Below are 24,173 nucleotides of genomic sequence, written 5' to 3'. Positions count from 1 at the left end.
AAATTTTTATTTTGTTTTCTTCTGACATCGAAACAAAACGATTGCTAATTTCTTAGACTTACAAGTGTTCATTGCTTAATTTTGTTTCGAGCTAAATTCTTGGTGAAGAATTTTGATGTTTTGATTTCATTTAAACCATAAAATCGTTTCGATCTGCTCTTCATGCAAAAAAACTGATTTGGCTACCCTGAGATATGTTTTTGATAGATATAATATTTATTTTTACATATGTGCTACTCTTGTGACAGGCCCATGTTCTCAAGTCGATTTTTAGCCTATTTGTTTTGAAATTTTTTTACTTTTTACTATCATTTGCAATGACCAGCATTGCTTGATACGTGTCCTACAGCATACTTTCGTGGTTTTAAAGTTGTTGTCAGCATAGGCTTTAGGTAATTTGACAAATGAACTCTTTTTGATGGTTTTTCCAGAAGTTACAACTGTTGCGGTTGTCGTTTCTGCAAGGTCCGGCATTTTGGAAGCGGCAATTGTTGGAGGTGTTCTTGGAGTGATCATAATTGCATTGGTTATTTTCATTTTGGTGTTTTTTTGTTGTCCATGTGGATGCTGCTTCATTTCCGCTTGCTGCAGAAAGAGTCATAGTAGATATGAAGTGGTGCATGTAGATGCCTGGACTGAGAGTCCCGCCAACGTGGTATGAAATTACATCAAACAAACATTAGGATATACATATTTTTACTATTTGTTTAGTCTGTCTAATTACTTCAATCGGCATAGTTATAATTGTGTTCAAACTAGCACTTGATTTTTCGATATATTGCTCCGGAGCAGCATTTAATCTCCGCAATATCGAAGTTTGCAAGTTTAGCCAATCATCAAATGATCGGAGATTTGCAAAATTGTAAGAACTTGTAAAGCTAATTTAGGCTTATTACTGATTAGGTTAGCTGGATATAGCCTATAGGCTACTGTATATTTCCCAATCTTTCCAAATAGAATAATATCGATCAACACAAAAAATATAAGCTGGCTACTTAAAATTGCTTTTCATCCTACACAAACTTTTAGGAGTCTTACACGACGGAAACTTTCAGCCACTGGATGGGAAATGAAGACATGCTCAAAGATGCTATGGAAGTTGGAAGAGTGTCTGTACTGGAATTTGCAATCAAGGAAACTCGTACTGCTGGACCTGACTCAGTGGACAGCGAATTGCTGGTCGGAGCAGAGAAAACGTACGTTGTATTTGCAACAACAAAAGTTAATTGAGCAACATTGAAATTAACATTATTTATTCAAACCCAAAACAAATGCATACAAAAAATTAAAGGTTTTCGGCTTTAGTCTGATTGAGTGCCAATTGATCTCTTATTCTTTGTCTGCTCTAAGCATCCGTCTGTACAAACAAAGAAGCAGCAAGATAATAACATTAGCTCGTAAAAATACCGTAGTAGTATAACAAAAACGGCAGTTCATCTCACAAGATATAGGGTTGAGACAGGGATAGGGTTGAGAGTTGAGACCTAAACTTTGCTTATAGGTCAAGCAAAAACAAATTTACTAACTAAAATTACTAAAATTTAATATTCTGCCAAACTGTGGCTAAAATCTTGCTTGGCTATTCAACACATAGCCAATCGAAAGGGAATTTTTCTTTGATCATTGTGGCTTATTTGAAATATTCTGAGTTAAGTCAAGTTTTAGTTTGTAATTACAACACGTTTAAGGTTTTATTTGCTAGAGATGATTAGCTATAAACTTACTTACAAGTCAACAAGTAACAGAACTACTAAATAATGATTAATTTTGTGACAAACTGCTTCCAATGCTAATCCTAGGCTTACTGAACAGTTGACTGATGGACTAATAACTTCTTCTCTACGATGTCTATTCGAAGGAATTTTTACCGGAAAGGACATTTTTACCAGAAAAAATTTCTCTCTGAGATATTTTCTAGGATGGAATTTTCCAAGAATTTATTTGCCTAAATTTATTCAAAGCCTGTATGGGAACCTCCCAGAATTAAGCTTTCAAAGAGGCTTTTTCAGCCCAAGGATTAAGATTCCCACAATGAATCAGTTAATCAGGTTATCAGTAACATAAAATAAAACAACATACATGGCCACCTGGAGATGCGGCCTGATTTGTCACATTTTGCAGATTTTGATTACAGCTGCTGCTAGTGCTTGACTGACATTTTTTGAGATGTTTTTACTTTTTGCGGTTTTCTAATGACAAAAAACTTTTTTGTTGCCTTGGGGAAGCAGTAGCAAATGAGAAAAAGTAAGTTAAAAAACGCAAAATCAGACTGTTATTGAAAATTAACAGTCTGACTAAAATCTACAAAATCAAATTTTCTTTGTTTTTCAACATGTGAAGATGTTAAAACCTATTGTGTCATCTGGGGAAAAGAATAAAGAAAGCGTAAAAATCTAATTTTTAGAAAAAAATTTTCAAACGTTCGCTCAAAGTTAGAAAAACCTAAAAATTTCTGCAAAATGTGACAAATCAGGCCGTGCAACATATTAGAAAAAATCATACGATAAATGGTATCAATACCAAAAAAGAGTGCTCAGTGCCAGACGCAATGCTAAACAGAGCTAATTCAATTAGATTGAATCAGTATTATCAAAGTAGCCTAACCTTTATAGCTTGTTTCACCCTTTGCAGGATCTTCGGAAGGTGCCTATTCTAATAGTTTTTGTGCATTCTATTTCAGCTTAAACGAGTGGAAACGAGCTACTTTTCTTTTAACTGACTCATTCGAAAACAAAGACATCGAAGCCTTGACAGAGTACATGAAACGTTTTGAAGAGTTAGAGATCAAAGACGATAGCGGAATTCATCAAAAATCTGCGAATTTGCAAAGTCAAATTTCACAATGCACAAACGCATTACATGTTGCCACCGAAGCTAACGATGAGCAAATAATCTTAGCCGCTATCGCAAATTTCAAGTAAGACAATTATTTTTAGGCCATGAGTTGCAATGACGGCCAATCAATAAATCGCAGTAAGTTGTGTACAATGTGTAGCCTAATGTTGTGCACTGCTATGTGGCATTGCCCAGTAGCCTACTCATATTTCAATGGGTGGACTCCTTCAGAAAAATTGACATGTTTACGCTGCCACATGAAGTTATTGTCACAATAGTTCAGTCAGGGCCGTTGATAGAATATTTTGGGCCCAGTACCAATGAGATCCTTCGGCCCCAAATCAAGATATTTACGGTATAAGAAAATACTCTGTATCCGAATGATACAGTGTAGTTTCATTTTTCCTAGCCCCTTGAAAGACTTTTATCAAATCAACCAAATAACATTTTTTGCGTTTTCAGTGCCATAGGCCTTCCATCAGACTACACAAACAAAGTTGTAGAGTTTAAAGAAGCAAATGACGCATTAGATAAAATAAAACAGAACCGTCATCTGAAGGGAAAGAGCGCTGACGACATGAAGGATGCTTTACGAGAGGCCATTGATCACAGAAATGAACAGAAAATATCTGCAGCAATAGCCCACATTGAAGGAGCGGAAATAACAAGTTTACGATCAGACATAGAAGACGGATACAAGTAAGACTACCAATCTTGTTCTGTTGTTCTTGACATAAAGTATTTTGAAGTTGAAAAATGAGAGCTTAGATGTGGTGTGCTATTTGTAAAATAGCCTATCGTATAATGAGAGTTATTGCTTTTACTGTTGCCGAACGCTATAGCTGTAAACCTATCTCTGTATTAGCTGTGTTAAACTAAAATTATTACATTTATTGTGAGTCGCAATTTGTAATACAACACGATAAATTAAGCTTTCAACCACCAATGTATTTTTGTAAATCGATTTTGAAAGCTGTAACCGTTTAACGCTTACGATTTTATCAAAACTGCTTCGTTAGAGTCATTGAAGAATTGAAAGCTGAAAGAAAACAACTGCACGATGAATGGTGGCAGAAACTAATGGATGCATCCCAAGCTCGGAACGCCGAGGATCTTAGAAAAGCGTTGAGATTCTGCTCTGAGTATGGAGTTGATCTGGATCAGATTAGAGACGGTGAAAGACTTTTAAAACTTGTGGAGAGAGAAGATCAGCTCTTAGATGAAATGAAAGATCTCATTGCATTGGAGGATTCTTCAAAGCTTATGGAAGCTATTGCCGTGTTTAAGTATGACCATTGTTCAATATTGATTGATTTTTGGTTTTAGCAGCATGAGCGTTGCTTACTTCACAAAAGTAAATACTACGATCTGTTTTAGCCTGATGCTGCGAGTTCGTTGTGGTAGTAGAGATTTGCACTAACTTTTGTTTGTTTGTTTGGTTTATCTTTATCCTGCATTGCGGGAAAGCGGACTTGAGCGCTATGCATCGGTGTACGCCTTCCGACGTACACCTGACCCACGCTGCAGCCGACGGCAATGTCTGTTTCCGGTTGTCTACTCTACTTATGACTTAAATTTGGTACTACCCATTACTCGAAATCGATCACTGGGTAGAGGCAATTATCGTAAAGTTTCTTGCCCAGAGAAACAACAGCAAGTGCGGGTGGCTGGAGTCGAACATGCAGGCTCTCGACTGCGAGCCCAACGTGCTAACCACTCGGCCACTGCTGCCGACATGGAACGGAACACAGTTGTTAAACTTCGTTATTATTATTAATGTTAAACAGTTGATATTGTAAATCATTTTCGCGACAAGCGTCTCAAATAAAGTAGTGAATTATTGTCAAAATCTCTGTAGAACACCCGGTTTACACCTTGTCGATAAAACTGGAGACGTGGAAAAAGCTGAAGAAGTTGTTCAAAATCTTCGAGAGAAAGACAGGATGAAACGAGCCAAGGGCGACGCCATGTGGCGATTGCAAAACGCTCGAAACGTTGGCGACTTGCTTGTTATGGGAGGAATGATCAAAGGTATTTGTTCTTTTTTATGTTTCTGTCAGGGGTTGCTATAAACATAGAGTTAAGAAGCAACAATTTATTTATCCTTTAATCAGCTTTTTAAAGTTAGGATGAGATGCATGAAAATATTAAAAAGTAAGTTAACTTTGAACCCTATTTATTGCTTTGTTTTTAATTGTGGAATGCTTTATTCAAAGTTTAACTTGGTATAACAAGACCAGACGTTGCAATGCAATTTATCAAAAAGAAAGCAAAAAAGTAACTTTCAGACCGTGCACATACGTTTTGCTTATTTTTTTAAGTGTCCACAATTTTTCTTACAAAATTAAAAGTAACTTGTTCTGAACTTAAGAGGTTTGGCTACAAATATTTAGAACTAAACGGACTTTTGTTCTGATAAATTCGTTTTTTTTAGCTTTGGAAAATCTTGCATCAATGGGAGAGGAAATTGATGAAGCGATTCTTTTGCGTGCAAAGGCAGAGCTCGAAACAATTCGGGGGCGAGTGGATTACAGAAAGCAAATGGAATCCATAAAAAGTGCCATTGCTCGAACGGCTAAAGCGGAAAATTTAGCACAGTTAGCTGACTTAATAGAACAAATGGTGGAGTTATCATTCGATAAAAACTTTACAATGACTGCTGATGATTCGCGGGTTCTTGATGACTCACGAGCGATGTTGCATGATCTCAGACGAAAACATGCTATCATTGATGAAATGGAAGCAACAAAGCTACTATTTGACTTGCCACAAATTCCAAACTCATTAGAAAAGCTCACACAAAGTGTCCAGACAATGACAAGACTCAAAGAATCAGCCCACGAGTTTGAAGGTGTTTTCGGCCCAGCAGACGACGATTTATTAACTACTGCATCAATGAGTACTGAACAACTGCAATGTCAGGTGGACAAAATGAATGAAGCGTTAGACTCACTACACACAGCGTGTGACAACCGAAACTACAATGATATAGTGGAAGCGTTAAAGTTTGCAAAGGAAGCTCCATTTGTGGATAAGCTAGAGCTGAAAAATGCCCAAGATTTGATTGATTTTCTTAATCCAACAACCAGAATTGCCGCATTAAACGTCGCTATAAAATCTCGTGATATAGCGCAACTGACTTTAGCCATAGCTGATTTTAAAGATGCTAACGTTTCTGGCGAGTCAATTTTGTTGGAAAAAGCCGAGAGAAGAACTGCTAAACTTATCAAAATCGAAAGAAAACAGAAGAAAGCAGAAAGAAAGCAAATTCGCGAAGAAAAACAAAAAAGAGCTGCAATAAACGAACTTGATCGTGAATTGGAAGTGGCGATAAAAGCCCGGGATATATCCCTCTTGCAAGATGCTTTAGACAGATGCGAAAACAGTGGTTATGAGGACAAGGAGATTCCATTATACGTTAAAGCTGAGGAACTGTTGGATGAGCTTATTATTGCACATATAAGAAACAAACTTTTGGATGCAATTGAAAGGAGAGATATTTACACTCTAGAACAATCCATAGACCAAGCAGACTTTGGAGGGTAGGTTATAGTGTTTTCATTCATATTTTACATTTATCCTGGTAACTGTGAACAAACTTTGGTCTGCAATAAAATTGTGATAATCAGCTTTCATTTTTTTTTTGAATACTTTCATTGTTTCTGTGATGTAAGATATTTTGTAGGCTATTTTGGCGTTTAGCATTAGGTTGAACTTTCTTCTCAATTGCACGCCAGTGTCGAAATGTGGTTTGCTTTGATAGATTTTTTTGAATATTACTTTCAAGTTGTCTGTGGATGACTTAGCGCATTATGTTAACTTTTTTAGCTATGTGGAAGAACTGGGTGAGGATTACGCATGTGCTAAAGATCTGTTGTTTCACCTGCGAGAACTCCATCGGTTGAGGGAAGCAATTTCTGGAATGAATCGATCATTGATATCGGAAATCCAGCGCTATCCCACTCCCCCTCAGCCGGTTCATACTGTTATGACGGCAGCCTTGATGATGCTCGGTGAAAAACAAAAAAATGTTACAGTAAGTTTTATATCGCCAAGGAATTGTAGGTTAACTTAATCATTTGGCTACACACTTAAAAATGATCAGCATTAAACGTTTGTGATTAGCTACATGAAGTCAAACAGGCCAAACACAGCAATGAGTAATCCCAAACTTACTTAGCTGGTTGGCCCCCCTTTCTCTTCTTGAAATCATCACGGACCACTCAATTTATTTTTAAAATTAAAAAATTAAAACACGGTAGGCCTACAAATCTTAAATAAAAAAGTTTATTAACCGGTTTATTGTCGTTTGTAAATTTGAGTGCATTGTCGTTTGCGCTAGTTTTTGGTACAATTTATCAGCAGATAAGTTTGTAACAAAAACGAACAATCAAAACCTCAGAAAACAAAAAGGTACAAGGTTACGTGAACCCCTTAAATATTACCTGCAGAATTTTAAGGTTTGTGCACCCCAGTTTAAAAAACAATGGTTTAGCAAAACAGGTTGAAAATCAAACTTGTTTTGTGTTTGGGTACCCGATTTTTTTTTTGAATTGAAAAGGCTGTTTTGAAGGATTAAAACCAGTAGTTTCACACGTTATTACATAATACCCAGCATGGTGCGCACTAAGTGACTGGTGCAGCAGACTTCGTCACGTGGGTCATCATTAGCCTAATGTTTTCGATTGTCAAAATATTGACAAAAAATCGACTTCAAATTGCAGGTTTTTATTGCGCTAAAGTGGTCTGTAAACACTGCAAAAAGAGGTTGCAAATTTTCTATCCTTTCACCCTACCCTGCCCAATCTCTATCAATTATATGAATATATTCATTGGGGTGATTTTAAATTGCTTTTTTCAATATAGCCTAAGTATCGATTTTTTTTTATTTAAATGATATTGTTTATCATTCAGAAATGGATCGACGTCCAAAATTTGATTGGTAAGTTAGGAGACCAGTCTATCACACGACGTGTGCGCCGCAGCGCTCCGGGTGACATAACGCCTGAGTTGAGGAATAAAGTTGAAAAAATATTAGAGGGACTTAACATCGATATTGTTCAAGAAATCAGCAAAGGAGCTGGGAGTTTCTTTGCATGGGTACGATGTTTCTACATGGAAAGCCTGTTTAATTTTTTTTTAAAGCTTTGTCATGTGTTGAAGTTTCTGCTTTTAAAAAACGGCCACATTTTTCAAATACTCTTTTCCGTTAAAAAAATTCCCTGCTATAAGCTTACCTAGGCTATTGTACCTTTCGGCATAGGCTACCCTAACAAATTTTTTAGTTTTGTTCAAATCAGCTCTCAGAGGTCTTGCGAAAATACACTAAGTTCAGAAAAACAATCATATTTTGAAAAATAAAGTGTTCATAATTATTTAGTATCCTGCCTGCGCTGAAATTAGTGATTTAATGAGACGATGTTCTGTTTTCAACACCAGATGCAGTGCATGCTGAAGGAATCTCACTACGTCACAAAAGAAGACAAATGAACTCATCTGCAACTAAATTAGTAAATTACCTACGATATCCTCAGCTAAGCAATTGTGGTGACACTGACAATCTGTAGAATGTCCAAAAACAAAATGATCAATGTGTTTGTTGTGCTGCGCTTAGGCTTACTTTATGCAGAAAAGAGCTGTTTAATATAGGCTACTCATTAGGCTCATATATTTTTGTATCACAGTGTCCTTACTGGTCCAAAGAACGTACTAAAGATTTATGAAAGTTTTGACAAGGCACTTCCGTAATATCACATGTTACTAACTATATCATTGTTAAATAAGTTACTTGTTATTAACGATGATGTAAAATTCATTGCACAGGAAATGTCAATATATTTATTTTATAAATCTCGGGGACAAAAAATCCATTTGTGATCATGTTGCTTGACACCATTTTTCATATTTTCTTACGATTTATTATATTTGTTGAACGGTTGTTAGATTTTGCTGCCTTTTTGCTTGAAATATATTGTATTTATCTGGAAGTGAATTCAAGAATGATCACCAAAACGACCTTGATCCATGGTTTTTGATCTTATTCTTTCTATTAATTTGCTAACAGTTGATGCAACGAAAAAGCCATTGATTCTGTTTCCTGAGTAGGCTAGAACCATAACTAACAAGCGTATTGATTTTATAAGGTATTATTTTTAAATTACAAGTCACCGTGCCTTTCCCTTAGCACGAACGCTACTTCGGTAAATCGATTTAAAATATTTATAAGTACTTTTTCACTGCTGTTTTGAATATTAGTTGTTTAATATAAACAAGCTTGTTTGCTATTTTTTTTTATTGTGAACACGTGATACTGCAGAGGGACAGACATCTGTCTAGTTGAGAGGCAAAGATAATGTTTTGAATTTATTATTGCAGTTGTCCAAACTTACTATAACCTGATCGTTCAACACTCGGTAAGTGCGATTCAATAACGTACCGTACTTTATCGATTCAAAGCTTAAGCCCGATAGACGATAGGTTGGTTGGTAAAACGCCCGACTTTGTAAACGATAAAACCGCAAGATCAAGCAGCGCTGGTTCGGCTCTTTGATGTGCGCTTCAGTCACGCATTTTAAGGACACCTCTTCAATTCATCGGCCCCTAGTGGATAGAATAATTAACAGACAAAAACACTTCGACAATCGAAAACTTCACTCTGTCAATCTAATCTCGGTAACCGAGCCTGGAGCAGAGACTCAAAGCCTCTACTCTACAAGAATGTGAAATTATCAGGGATAACCTACCAAAGGCTTTGTCATTCCGAAGATAAAGATTTAAACCAACCAACAAACAAGTATAAGAAACTGCCAGGGTCAAACTTGAAGACTTTTCAGTTTGAGAACAGATATTTCATGAAACAACTGATCAAATGAATTGCATTACTTATCTACCACTAAAGACAAATGCAACATGAAACTAATCCCGTCAGTTTTGGAGTTTATTTACCATTCTGTATGCCGCAATCAAGTTTCGGCTGAACAATATTTTCCAAAAATATTCTCTGATATACCATTCAGTTTCAGTAAGCCATGTGTTAATGTTTCAGAGGACGTTCGCGCCGAACCCCTGAAACAGCTTCGTCAAACCCCAGGGATTCGATCGAACCCTGGTTAAGAACCACTGGTTTAGGATAAGAATGTGTGTATCACGTACAAAACAATCGTGACATAACAATGATATGTACGTTACAATGAATGCATTTACTGTAACTCCGTAACATGGCTAACAACAACAATCGCCCAAAAATCTCCGATACGGCTTGAAGCATAAAAAAAATGCGATTGGATTAACGATATAAGTGAGCATAGAAAAATACACACATAGGGCGTTAATCAGAGCCACGTAGTGGTCATCTAAAAGAGACATCAAAGACGTTTCTGTTTGTAATATAGAGGCAACGCGTAACGGCAGTTGTGTGAGCGTAAACCCCAAAACAAATGTCACTAAAACAGAATTCAACGCACGCTCTCGGTAAGCATTTCCTAGCGTTTGTTTTGCCGCTCGACTGCTGCGTTTGATGCTTCGTCGATGACCGTGTGGTGGGAGAGACGCAGTTCCAATGGTCCCACCTCCGTTACCCGCCGTGTTTGACATGGCCAAAGATAACACGGACACTCCAGAAGCGCAGGCTAATGATGGCGATACAGGAGACTGAGGAGACATTTCTCCAAGCTGTCGAGGAGAACCGATAGTTCGGATACTTCCATTTGACACCACGATGGTTGGACTTGCATCTTGTAGATCTTCACAAGATAATAACGGAGATAACCGAGACTGGTATTGAGCATAAGAGGACTGGCCCAGATTGTGATCAAGAGAATGACCACGCTGGTGGTAAGGTGCCTCGCTACCATGAGTGTGGTTGCTCAATAAACTATCAGTTCTGCCATTAGTGTTTTCCACCAACGCAGCCCTGTCCATTTCCCTTTGACTTGTCAATGTTCCTCCGTCTATTCCACTGGTTAAGTAATAACTTCCAGCACAGCTTTGTGTGCTGTTGTTGATGTTTTGCACAGCGATCGTTAGACGACGAGACACCAACAGAGCAAAAAGTAATGCAAAAAACACCGGAAGGCAAAAATAGAAACTTAACAACCACCAGTGTCGAAAGTTGTAATAGTTTTGTATAAGCACATATATAGCGTTAGGTAAGGTATCTTTCCAAGAGTCGATACCATTAATGCAAGCCTGGTATCGAACATATAAGTTATCAGTACTGTTAAACTTTAGTATTTGATTTAATTTGTCGGAGTCTTCAAACCATGCTGCATCTGGTCTTTCCAGTTCCGAAGGCCGGTTAAATCTTTGCTGCAAAAGTATACCTCTGTACGTTCCATATTCTTCTTTATTGAGAAGACGGATGCCTTCGGGAAGCTCAGAAGTATCATCAAACATAAAAATGTTTTTGCCAGATGAACTGGCGGTGTCTTCTGGTTGCAACGCAAAAACAACCACATTAGAAACTTCACGCAATAGAAGTTCCGGTAGCGCCAAAACAAGCGCTCCGACCCACAAGACCAGCATTTTACATATTCCACTGCCGGTTGAATCTCTTGCTATCTCATAGCCCTTGTCAACATGGCCAGCACTCCGGAAGCGATCAATGGCAAGTGCGAAGAAGCTCAGTGTGGTCACTCCAAGAAAAAACATCTGAAAGGAACGTAGCAAAAGTAAGATAAACAATTACAAACTACTCCTAAATAACCTATAACTTTTGTTTTGGCTAATAGAACTGTGCAAAAAATATCTCGCTTGCCTTCGACGAAAAATTCCTTGTTTTGATTTCGGAATCATAACAAAAAGTTTCAAAATAAAATACAGTAGGTTTGTTTTGTTTTAAATTCGTTTATCAAAACAAGACATAAAAACAACCTCCCCTCCTCACACAACATGTCTGGTTCAGGTTGGGCTTTGCCTTTAGTGCACATTTTGTTTTTATTTATCGCACCATGGTTTGATAAATGTGCTCAATTGCAAGACCAAAATGGCTTGTCCGAGATACACAGGAGTTGCCTTCCTCAAACCTGCGTTTTTTCTGTATAAAATGCATAGCCAGCAAAATCTTTACTGTGACGTTAATTCACAGTCTACAGACGTTCGATCATTGTGATAAAAACGAGGAATTTTGCTAGCTGGGTGCTTTTTTACAGTTTTATCTGTCATGATGTTTCCAGAAACTGCTGTTTCTTTTTATATTTCGTAAGAGGTTTCTGATCATATGACTCAAAAGTTTTTCATTTAAACATGAAACATACCTTTTAAAATTCAAACAGTTTTATGAGACCTGAACTCAAAATACAATTTCTAAAATTAAGATGTCATGGCTGATAGAACACCACATGTTTTACGATCAGTGTTGCTTCAAAACGAGTTACCATGATGATGTTATGTGCGTTTCACTGAAAAGCGTTTCCAGTAGTAGTGACTATTGGCCGAAAAGGGCAACTCTAAGCGAAAATATCTAGGAGCCAGAAGCTGATCGCTCTTTGCCTTATTTGTCTCAGACAATTCACGTTTTGTCGATTGCAGTGATGAATGAAGAAGCCCAGTCTCCGCAAGGCTTCCAGAAAGCAAATCCGTCATTTTTACATGGATTCAACGTCTGCAGACGTCGACAGACGTTGAATTCATGTAAAAATGACGTATTTTGCGGTCTGAATTGTGGTCAAGAAGCCAAAAAACACATTTAGAAATACGTAACAGATTTACTCTCCTGTGACATAAATTATGCAACTTATTTGTGTCTAAGCTGGGGCTTCAGAAATCAACTTTGACAAAAAAAAGTTGCGTTTTAATTTTTTTTAGGGTATTGATTTTTCAAGACGTTGAATAAATCAAAAACAAGGAATGGTTTGCTAGGTGAGATAACGAATATGTCCAAGCAATTCTCAGATCTCTGAATGACCACGCACCCCACTCGTACAACCGCACTTTAAGCAAGTAAACAACACAACAGGTTGCGTAACAATGTTGCCATACAAACTCAGATTTTCCCTGGAGATTGTTTAAACGAATAAGACCCCAGAGATGTCTGATATTATCATACGGTGTCAGTTTACATGATCTATTCATTATGGATCAATGTCAAAAGCAAATTGATTATATTGCACTAAACAGTGACATCACCAGTGCAAGCTGGTTCACATTGGAAGTCCTTTAAAACTTCCTGTTTGTGAATGGCTGGCACAATGCAAAGAGTTTACTGCAGTATGGTTGAGTCATTAAATGACCCTATTTACCCTGAACAAACAATAGAGCTGTTTTTTTCACATCTGGATAAAAGCTGTAACTTGTTTTGCTTCGGCAGTCGTGGAATCCCGTCTTTGCCAGTTTATAAATTTAGAAAAGCAGATATGTTTGTGTTCAGCAGACGCATTTCAAAAATTTTAATTTGTTTATTTTTCTTTAAATTTTTAGAGCTCAAGTGAAAAAGAATAATTTAATGAGACCCACAGAAAATTTAAGCTGTGCCTAACAGCAATTCTTGAGCTCATGTCATGCGTGACAAAACCGAAAGTATGTAACAGACCACAGGTGTATCAGAAATTTAGAACTTATGCATTACGCATGTGAGACCACTAAATTTCATCATTGATGAATGTCTTTTTCGAACAGGTTCACAAGTTTTCAAAAAGACATCATGATGAAAGCTCATGAAAAACATGTCAGCTGAAAAAAACTTATCAAACTTGGTTGAAAAGCAGATGTTTCTTAAAATCTTGCAGGCCAAAATATTGATGGCAGGTTCATAATAATGGTCCTTTCGTAGCCAGCAAACAATACAAACGCTTAATTTTCAATTAATCTCCAGGAAAAGCTACAATACATTGCAACAGGCAAACACCCATAAGCCATCTGCTTGTAATAAACCCATGAGGTAGCAAGTCCACTGTCTCTTAAATGCACTCATATGATCTAACGAGACTGGTCCAGGAAGGCTGGTTTATAATTTTATTAAATTGATTGCATCTTTGTATTTACAAACAAGTGCTAGCAGTGCTGGTTCTATTAAAATGTATATAATGCAATAAGATGAATTTGTCACTTCCAATAAAGCAAAAATGATAAAAATGCTGATCTGTTTTTACAACAGATGGTTAAATCATAATCATTTTTATATTTTCATCATCATTCTTGCAGCTGCCAACTGCTGGTAAAAGCTCAAACAAAAAACAGGCTTGAAAAAATAACGTAGGTTTTCACATTATTGTTGTTCTATGATGTATTATTGTATTATATACGTTTCATTAAAATTTGATTGGGTTGCCTAGTCGGTGGGATGAGCTATTAGAACTCAGTAGAAAAGTTTAAAAAAAAACGTTCTCGTTTCAATAAAACCATTTAATAGAAGTTTTTTTTGTTGCACAAAATGACGTTGCTGTACACGTTTGTGTCTTTAACTAGAAGTCATGTTGTAACATCAGTTCAGGGCAGTTTTGTAATTCGATTGCATTGAGAAAATGTTTCTAATTTGGTGTTCTGACGTCTGCTACATACAAGGGCGTGTTCAAGCGACCAATCAGCATGAGAGTAGGATTGAATCAAGCGATTAAGTTTCGTTGGGTTGGGTAGACAACACAACGCTTTCTACCCTACGCGACGTGTCAACAAACCCAATTTTTTGAGAGCTATCCGAACAAAGGGATTGGTTTCCAGAATATTGTGACCCTTAGCAGTTTTCAGAGAGACAATTTAAAATGAAAAACAAAACTTCACTTTACAAAAAGTGGTTTAATTTCTGATAAACGTTAATGAAAGGTTATAAAGCAACAAAATGCCAACTAAACTCCAGATGAAAATATAAAACAAGCGTGAAGTGGCCTATATTTAGGCCTACCATATTTTCATCACCCAAAAAGAGGACATGTTTAGTAAGCAAGTAAAATGCCAGTGGATTTTTACGTTTAAACAATTTTTACATCTTAGATGAAAACATAACATATTTATTTGTCAGATTCAGTCAATGAACATTTTGCTGTTTATTTGATTTTCTCCACAGAAAATATTCGTTTTGCATTTTGAGCCATAGTTTATTGTAGATGAAGAATTGCTCCATTTTTAACAATTCATTTAAAAAAATCTATAGTTCTGTAATGTTTGAACTATTCTGTTCCTTTTCTAATGTGCCATCATTTAAACAAAGCTAATGCAAGCTAACTATCAGGTTTAAGACTTGCACTAGCTTTGGTATAGATCGAACAGTTTAACATCATCACTGCCAACATTTTTCTCTGACAGTAACTTCCACACACCGCTAAAAAGCATTTATCCTATTCTTTGGTGTAAGACAGCATAAGCATCCAATCAAAGAATGTGAATTCGAAAAATGAAATTAGTGGTCTATTCATCCAAATAGGCAACACAAGAGTCGAACGATTAAAATGAATCTGACGTGGTCATCGAGCAACACTGTCTTCGTTTGCTACAGAAGTAAAATGTAGCCTATCCATCCACCATATCCACAGCAAGCAATGTATTGTCAACCTCAAAGTCAATAAACACTTTTCCTTAACAACGATAGCCTACTTCTGCTACAGCTCACACAAAACATACTTTTCCTTTTTGGTATCTTGCTTAGCCTTATTTAGCTTTCATCAAGGTCACATAAAAATAAAACCTTGTTGAAAATGATAGCAATGCAAAAAAGAGGACATTAGAGCATTTTTAAGTGTCCTCGGAGGACAATTCATTTTTTATGAAAAAAGAGGACAAATCTTCCTAAAAGAGGACATATGGTAGCCCTACCTATATTAGAATAGCTGATGAGTAACTTAATTATGACTGGCAACTCAATTGTATTCCCAAAGAACGGCGTATTTTACAAAGCTGCTCATGAGGTTAATTATGTGTATAATAATTTGTTGGCTGGGAATACATCAACCAGATTCAAAAGTTGTGAAATTTCATGACCAAGACCTAAGAAACCTCACAGCGGGTAAAGATTTCATGGGCAAAGCATGACATCTGGAACATCAATCTCGCAACTTCTTGCCGAGAACATTTTCTTCAGTTTGTCAGGCGTTAAGAATATCCACTTGTGTGCAATATGCAATGCACCGATGTAATAACATTAAACCTAGCAGGAAACGCAAAACCTTTGCTATCGAAAAAGCGGCAAACTTTTTCAAAAAGTCGATACTTTAATATTTAACATTTTATGAAAATTATTTTTGAAAACCAACTCAAATCGCCAAATAATAAAGTCTGTATCCACACTGATCAAACTTGGTATTTTGCAAAAATGCAAACAAACATGCTTAGTTTGCTTACTTGCAAGAAGGAAACCAGGCGGCAAGTTGTATCTCCAAATAACCACTCCGATGTCACAAGATCCATTATGGAATTATACGCATTGGCCGGTAAACACGTGACCAAATATAAGATATGAGCTGCGCTGAGATTGCCGATGATGACGTATGCCGAAAAGCAAGACGAATTGGTTCGACTAAAAAGAATTTTAAAAGTTACAAGCTCTTGGCAAAAAGATTGCAAATATGGTCATCTTAAAATGTGGGTTTTTGCTAAGTCGAGCCTAAGAGGAGTTTTCAAGCAGTAATGATGAAAAATATTCTTTTTCTAAATGATTAATGCTTACGATGCGCGGTGCATTACCAAACTAGCCAATTAGACCAAACAAGACAGACGCAAAGATAAACCGAGGCTTTCGTGCGGCGTTCTTGATAAAAAAAAAAAACATCAACAGTTGCTCATTAAATCAGTCTCAAATCTACACAAGTGCCTTGTCAAAACTGCCACTAGCAGAAGTGGTTTTTACAACTATTGTTTTACATCTTACCATCTTACCTTCTGCTGCAGGAAATAAATCCGAGTACACAGCAATGGCCAATCAGCCCAGTAGTCAAGATAAGGCACAAAACAGCTACCATAGTGACAGCTGTAATCTTTGTGCCTTCATCTACCACAGCAGTGTCAAAAGGCGAATAAGCAAAATATTCAGCCGAAATACGATCATTTGTCATTTTGAACATTTTCATATGCTGAAAGTAGGCTACTGTATTGCAGCGTTCTTGGAATGCACGATTATGGAAGATTGATGGCTGCAAAATATAAAATAAATTTTGTCATAATTTCGTTGATATTGACAGTAATCTTTTTAAGTCGACGAGGTTCAACTGGCAAAATCAGACCACAAAAACAATAATGATTGTACCGAAGCAGCAGCAGGATAGCCTACTTTGCAAAATGTTGCAATGACAACCGCTTAGTAAAATAATATTAGCTGCCATGGCAATTACTCATCTTGTTTGTGGTATTACTCTTGGAAAAATAAGCAAAGCTTTTTTACAAATGAGCACCGTGAATGGACTTCTTATCATTCATTGGTGATAAGTGGCTTAAATTTTAACAAAATTATAAACTGCTTTGAGACAAACCAACGGACAAACGCGTTGTGACATTCCTTACTTTAGTCATTTTTGACTCATGACGTCGATACACCTTGTGATGAAGAAAGCGCAGAAACACATCACCGAAATATTTATTGCTAAGAACTGAGGCAAGAGAGAAAAGTTATAAAACATTTGCTATGTCATTTATGTTTGACGTCATCATTGAAATCACACAGAGAGAACTTCCCAGGTTGACTTCACTTCAAACATTCAGAAACGTCCAATCTATGCAACGTTTTCACAAAAAAAGATAAAATGCTCTCACTTACTTGAAAAGAATTTTGTCTTCAGATAAGCTTCAGCAAATTAAATCTGAAGTGTAAACAGTGGCAAAGAAGCTATCGCGGCGTAATTTACAAGGAACAAACAAATAAAAAGTAGGCAGTTTCCTCAATCGTCAGGTTAGACTGAAAGCGTTGATCTTAGCGACTTATGTCTGTAAAGTTAGAAATAAACATGTAGAACAAGATTAAAAAACAAGCTTTTGTAAACACAAAAAATTCTGTCAATGTGAATATATTAATCCATAGCACACTTTATTGCTTGCCTTACTATTAAGTAAATCCCAACTGAAGCGTTTTCTACATGACGACTGAATTTACTATGTAGGCTATTCTACAACCACTGGCTTCTGTCTGACAAACAACTGCACACTGAGGAACCACAGTAGTAACAACATGAGAGTAACCTAATTAAGAAAATGAAATAGCATCTGAGGATTCTACAGACACCAAAGAAACTTTTTATGCAAAATTTACAAGTAGCATGGAATCAACGCAAAAGCAACCAGGCGTTCGCTTTTGAAAGTGGTATGCAACAGCTACGCAAAAAAAAATGCTTTCAAAGTAAACCACCTACCAAACACCAAGTTATCACATTTCAATTAACAACTTTTGCTCAGTGAACTGAGAAATAAATCAACACAATTTTCCGACGTTGTTGGCGAAATGAGAAAAGTATCATCGCAAAACCAAGATATTCTTCTACTATCCAAGCCAAATGACTGTTGTAAACAAGCTTATTTGTAACCTAAAGTTGGAGCTTCGAACTAACTTTGATAAGCCTACTCTTAGTTTATTCTCAATCCGACTTGAAGTATTCACCACATTCAAAGGATCAAACAGTGTCAAAATTTCAAGCAAAAATTAGTCATTATCGCAATATACAGTAGTCATTTTTGCTTCAGAGATATTATTTAAACGCTGAACCATCAAGAAAAAAAATGTTTTTCCAATTTTAGAGACAAAAAATGCGACAGGGGTACAATTCAAACTTGCAGTGGCAAGCTTGTTTGTGAGTAAGCACTCACACAATGCATTTAGACAAAAGACAGGTGTGCTAGATCATGTAACAATACAACGGTTTCCGAAATGGTGAACCAAATGCTTGATATTTAAAGTTTGTCACTTGAGTTCTCGAGACTAAAGTAATTATAGAAGTTAAATAAATAATTTATAAAGTCTGCTTAAAATTTTCTTGGTTGACGTGCAAAACATTTACCCCTTTCACTGTACTAACGGGAAGAGCGTGAGACAAATATTTTGATAATCATTTTTACGTTTATACATGTAACATTTTCGTTTTAGGCTACTCAACACTTTCGTTTGGGACTGTGGACAAGTCCATAATAAACCTATAATTGCCTGTTTATTTGAAATACAATTCAGCAACTCTATGGCTCAGCAGTTCCACACAGTAGCGCACCCAGAAAAAAATTTAGGGGGGGGCTAATTCAGAAATGTCGGCCGAGTGATTTGCGATAATAGTGACAGTAAGCCAATGCCCATCAGTGCCGGTCTTTGGGGTGTGCAAACCGTGCGATCGCACAGGGTCCGCAAATTAGGGGGCCCGCAATCTACTCAGAAAATGCAGTAATTTTGTTATTTCCAATGGAAAAGTTCAAAAAATGAATTCAACAAAGGAATTAACAACAAGAAAACATAGAGACTCAACGGGTGCAACCTATTTCATCCCCTGAACATTTCGTATCCTGAAAAGATCGAGAAAAAAACAACAGAGCCGAAGTCGCTGATCGGAGTTGCCGCAAACATTTCAAAACTTCTCTTGATCTTTTCAAGGGACGAATTAAGTCGAAATTTGATTTTGTTACTCCGATTTCAGGGTACGGAATCGGGGTAAGAATTTTTTAAGGGACGAAATAGGTTGCATCCAAATCAACATAGAGACATAGCTTTATATTTCCGAAAAATGCTGAGGAAAGCATGATCTTATCCTTTTGCGATGCCACCGAACAGCACCATTTTACAGTAATATTCATATCCAAATTTTTGTTGAACATGCTCTCAGAATGCCCCAAATTCAAAGTAATTTTTCAAAATTTTCTAGGGGAAGACCCCCAGACCCCCCGCCACAGGGTGGTCTTCGGCGATGACACCGTCAGGATACGCCCGCCGACCGTGCGTAAGACCACCCCCCTCCTTTTTCAAAATATCTAGCTTCGCTACTGAATTGGATCATTGTCATTGGGGCCAGCAAAGTATATTCCGCACAGGGCCCGAAATACCCTAAGACCGGCACTGTGCCCATCCCTTTGATTAATATTTAAAGGCACTCACGGCCCACTACCCACAGGTTTGCCGATACATCAGGATTCGTTCTCTCAAATCAGATTAGAAGTTGGCCTAGTGAACCCCACGCTATTAGAACCATCAACACTCTCATCCCTACGTCCACTCTCGCAATCTTCTATAGATCTCGACTTTTCATCATCTAGGCCTATGACAAGATAAAATTAGCTTTCCGTTTGCCAACACAGATAAGTGGGAAACCAACAACTAGCACAAAAACAGTTTGAAACAAAACACTAATTTTGTAAACAGTAAATTTGATGTGGACGTTTTTCCTATTTACAAAACATCGGGTCCGTGTGATTCGGCATTGACGTATGACGCTATGGTACATCGGTATGTCCAGTTGTCCACCAGACATTTGACCACGAGAGTACGGGAGCATCTGAGCTTTAGGGAGTTAAAGAAAGGTGCCATCAAAGACCATATCATGGAGTGTTCTTTTTGCACAGATCAAAAATTCTCTGCTGACTTATTTCTAATTTTACGCAAAGGAAAATCCCAATTTGACACCAAAATTCAGGAAGCACTGTTAACGCTATACGCTACAACCCAAATTTAAACAAACAATTATTTGCTGGAGGCGCGTCCATTCTCCTCAACATTTACTTGATATATCACGTTCCCTGTGGTGCACATGTTTTTGTAGTTATTTATGTAGTTGCCTTTTCCTAATGTATGCTAAATTTAAATTCAAGAAGTTGAAATTTATTGCATTTATTAATTATTTTCTGATTCTTGATTAGGGCTTAAAATTAAGCCGAAAACGTCCGACTGTTAAAACTATTTGTACGGTAATTATGTAAAATATATTGTTATAAAGCTCGGGCCTGTTGTATTGTTGTGTCTTATTCGTATCTAACCTGTAAGCAAAAGTTATAGCCTAGCCTGCATAGGGAACATACAAAAACTATATTTTTTGTGGCGAGTTTGGGGGGGGCTTGAGCCCCCTTAGCCCCATGCTGGGTGCGCTACTGGTTCCACACACCTTTTCATCGCTGCTGACCAACTAAAATTCAAGCGCAAACAATAGCAATAACTTTATGATTGAGCGCCAATTTCCTCAGCATAACCTCTTATGTATGTCTGGCCACGTGTGAGGCAGATACGGGTCATGAATGTGAATTTACAACTTGTTCTTTCTTACGCGGCTCTCACCTTTTCTTTGTGGTCAACTATGTTTAGACATTTGGCGCGTGTCCATGTGCAAACACAGCTGTGCGCATTTAAAACGATACAGTTAAAAACATTATAAATATTAGTCGTTTATCTATATCAGGGGTGGGGAACCTTTTTAGTATTGCGGGCCACATAAAATGAGAAATAACACAGGCGGGCCACTAAAATTTCGAAATTTTATTTACAGATAAAAAATGCAGGGAAGTAGACAATGATTTATTTCACTTTCACAGCTAGTGGGATGGCTGAAAGTTTTTATTTTTGGTGAGTCGTGTGATGTCTGCTGACACGGAAGATGTTGCAACTCTTAACTACATCTCCACGTTTTTATCAGTCAGTCTGGAGCGAAGCCGACTTTTTGTTAGATTCAATTTGGAAAAAAAACTGCTCGCAACGGTAGGTGCTTCCAAACAGAGACACATATTTCAAAGCATGTTTCCGCATGACTGGAAAATCATCAGCATTTATGTAGCGTTGATAAAAGTTGAGCATTGGAATGTTTTGGTACATCGCTTTCAGCGTACCGTCACTCTGGAGCTCTACTATTTCATGTTGGAAGTTACTAGGAACATCAGTTGCAACCACATTGAAAGGAGAGGCAAAAATATCTAACTCCATTTCTTTACTCTTTATGTCCAAAAATCTTGCATTAAATGTCTCCATAAGATTGACACATACATAGGCAATGGGTAGCCTATATTTGGCTGTTGTAGAAAGCTTTTGCTCTTGCAAGGTAGGAAAATGTGCGGTGTTATTGTTTTCAAGTTGTACTTTCCACAGGTAATTTAGCTTCAAATGATTTCACTTTTGCAAAAGAAAAAAAAAAATTTTTTTACGAAATTTTGACGCGGGCCACATAGAACAGTTACGCGGGCCGCATTCGGCCCGCGGGCCGCAGGTTCCCCACCCCTGATCTATATGTTAGAAAGTGATTGAGTGAGAATCAATGACTCGGTATATTCATGCATTGCATCTGTTGGGAATAGCTTCCTTGATCTATCATACGACTTTCTTAAGCTGAACACTGAATGTTGAATTCTAAAGGTATTTCAATCTACAGATGCTCACAAGTGTCAGAACAGAGAGAGTGAATATTTTTTCATACAAAAGAACAATTCAATCATAAGACTAAAATAAAATGTAAATTTTGATTGTTTTGCTACTACGGTACAAGAAATTAGTTTCAACACAAGCGTTTTTAGTAAAATAAATGCAGTTCTGCATTGCAGCCGACATTAAAATACCGTAATAAACTTAGTACGAGGGAAGTATTTTACTCCACCCAGTTTGAAAAGTAGTTGTCATTTTTCATCTTCACATTTCGTTCACAGTGTAATACATCGTTAAGCGAAAGCAACATGGATTTAAGACAACCAAAGAATTTTTTCTACTTTTTTGCAAGTAGCCGAGCATGGTATAACAATAGAGAATTAGGCGAAATGTGGCATGAATGGAAAAGCTTTTCCTAAGACCTAATCAGGAAACTTATTTTGCCACAAAATTACATTTCACAATAATGATTCTTACCCTAACACTAACCTCACCCGCCACTTGGGAAAAGCTGCTATTTAGAAATCCTATTCTGAGTTCTCTGCAATCAAACCATGCATCCATAAAAAAATACATCTTTCTCGTGGTAGGCTATTTCAAAAAGCAAGTTTTTCTGACAAAAATTATTACTTCTAGTTGTTTTAGCTTCATACATTAACACTTTCATGCCAACTCCTTTGTTAATCAAGCCACACGTCTAAACTGCTGTGTTTTCGTTTCTATTGTGAAACATGAGTAGATAATCAACATTGTACTTTGCGTAACCTTGACGTCTTCGGGGCCCTGTTATAAAACCGATACTGTACTGATCAAAAATAGCGCAAATTGAAAATGTCTTAGTGGTATTGGACTTCTGTTCAATGGTAGCTTTTCAGTGCCGGTTTTGAAGAAAGAATGCAAGATACTGCTCAAGCTACTGATTGATTTTGCTGTTTCTGATATCGATCGACCTTCTTGACTCTCTTTCGGCCTCATGACTTATTCTTTTTTTTTTCAATATCGACCTTTCGTAGCCTCTCGCTTTGTTCGAAGCAGATCAAGCGGAGAAAACTATTAGTTTGATACGCGTAACTTTTCGGTCGTTTGCCTATGTTTGGGAAAATATTGTATGACCTTTTAATTGGATGACACCAAATTACAAATAAATATTCGATGACAGGAGCAGTGCTTTTTACAAAAGAAACATTTAAAAACGGACTTCTCTTATCTGCCTCAAGTGATTTTAACTCTAAATAGGTCCAGTCAACCTTGTACATCAGAATGACTAAACAAAAACTTTGTCATTAGAAAAACCAAAGTCGTACGTGAGCAAAAGATAAACAAACACGATCGATTTATCTTTTAAAAAGTATGGGAGATTTATTTCAAACGTTTTTCTTCATTTATTGAAATTGGATAAGGCTGTCGATCCAGCATAATTCACGTTTGCCGAAAGAGATGTTTTTTTACAGTGAGTCAATGTTGCAAAAGCGTGCACTTTGTAGCTAAAAAGCAAGGACTGACAACCTACAATGAATAATGGATAGGTATTAGGCATTTCTAGACACTCCAATGGTATCAAACGACAGCCTTTGGTTTTGTGTTGACCAATTGCAAAGTGATTCTTGAAAGTTGTCTGTGGTAGCAAGAAAGTTTAAGATACAGTAAAAAAAGTTATTCAATTTGTTTGTGATTTGATTACTCTCAAAAAATTGAATTTGACGCTTGTAAATTTTGATTCGAAGATCTTGCATCTAATTTGAAAAGATATACTGTATAATTATCATAAGTCAGATTGTGATAGGATTTTTCACAAAACAAAAAACTAATTTTGCTATTATGATTAATTTCCTTTTATAACTTAATCATCAAAGCTGTTCAAAACAATAATATTGGAAGAGTTTTCTAAAGGAGAGGGAATGTTTCAAAATTTTGAAAAATATTCAAAATTTCAAACACAATAAAGTGAGATCCGGACCACAGAAACGCATGAAGTCAAAGTTTATAAACCACTTCATTCCAGTCCACGCCAGACCGTTGCAACTCAGCATGACGTTTGATATGAATGGTGTGCTTTAGTTTCGAATGTTTTTGATATGATTTCTCACGCTGCAATCTGCGTTGGTGTGCGACA

General features: G+C 36.9%; 2 protein-coding genes across 2 annotated transcripts in view; one reads left to right on the top strand and one right to left on the bottom strand.

The window, feature by feature from the left end:
• Positions 1-9,101, top strand: part of LOC145778623 (uncharacterized) — a 9,454-nt gene extending 353 nt beyond the window's left edge. Inside the window, exons 2-11 of the mRNA XM_082590152.1 lie at positions 432-655; positions 1,030-1,196; positions 2,681-2,917; positions 3,298-3,534; positions 3,855-4,121; positions 4,694-4,866; positions 5,270-6,377; positions 6,664-6,871; positions 7,750-7,935; positions 8,275-9,101. Coding sequence (XP_082446278.1) covers positions 432-655; positions 1,030-1,196; positions 2,681-2,917; positions 3,298-3,534; positions 3,855-4,121; positions 4,694-4,866; positions 5,270-6,377; positions 6,664-6,871; positions 7,750-7,935; positions 8,275-8,325 — 2,858 coding nt within the window. The 3' untranslated portion in view covers positions 8,326-9,101. The remainder of the gene's footprint in view (positions 1-431; positions 656-1,029; positions 1,197-2,680; positions 2,918-3,297; positions 3,535-3,854; positions 4,122-4,693; positions 4,867-5,269; positions 6,378-6,663; positions 6,872-7,749; positions 7,936-8,274) is intronic.
• A 660-nt stretch (positions 9,102-9,761) lies between these two features.
• LOC145778645 (uncharacterized) lies at positions 9,762-17,650 on the bottom strand. The gene is made up of 4 exons (XM_082590179.1): positions 17,513-17,650; positions 16,639-16,892; positions 16,105-16,279; positions 9,762-11,484 (listed from the first exon to the last, which is right to left on the bottom strand). The coding sequence occupies exons 2-4, from the start codon at positions 16,827-16,829 to the stop codon at positions 10,057-10,059; spliced, it is 1,794 nt and encodes a 597-aa protein (XP_082446305.1). The 5' UTR covers positions 16,830-16,892; positions 17,513-17,650; the 3' UTR covers positions 9,762-10,056.
• Positions 17,651-24,173: the final 6,523 nt, after the last annotated feature.

The sequence above is a fragment of the Aplidium turbinatum genome, chromosome 10, assembly GCF_918807975.1.
Source record: "Aplidium turbinatum chromosome 10, kaAplTurb1.1, whole genome shotgun sequence".
Taxonomy (NCBI): domain Eukaryota; kingdom Metazoa; phylum Chordata; class Ascidiacea; order Aplousobranchia; family Polyclinidae; genus Aplidium; species Aplidium turbinatum.
Note: the sequence above shows the minus strand (reverse complement) of the source record. Positions and strands in the feature narration are given on the sequence as shown.

Excerpts from the sequence above, each read along its gene's own strand:
- LOC145778645 (XM_082590179.1), bottom strand. The coding sequence starts at position 16,829 with ATGAAAATGTTCAAAATGACAAATGATCGTATTTCGGCTGAATATTTT. Across the intron at positions 16,280-16,638 it reads TTTATTTCCTGCAGCAGAAG|TCGAACCAATTCGTCTTGCT; the intron begins GTAAGATGGTAA and ends AATTCTTTTTAG. Across the intron at positions 11,485-16,104 it reads GCCTGGTTTCCTTCTTGCAA|ATGTTTTTTCTTGGAGTGAC; the intron begins GTAAGCAAACTA and ends CGTTCCTTTCAG.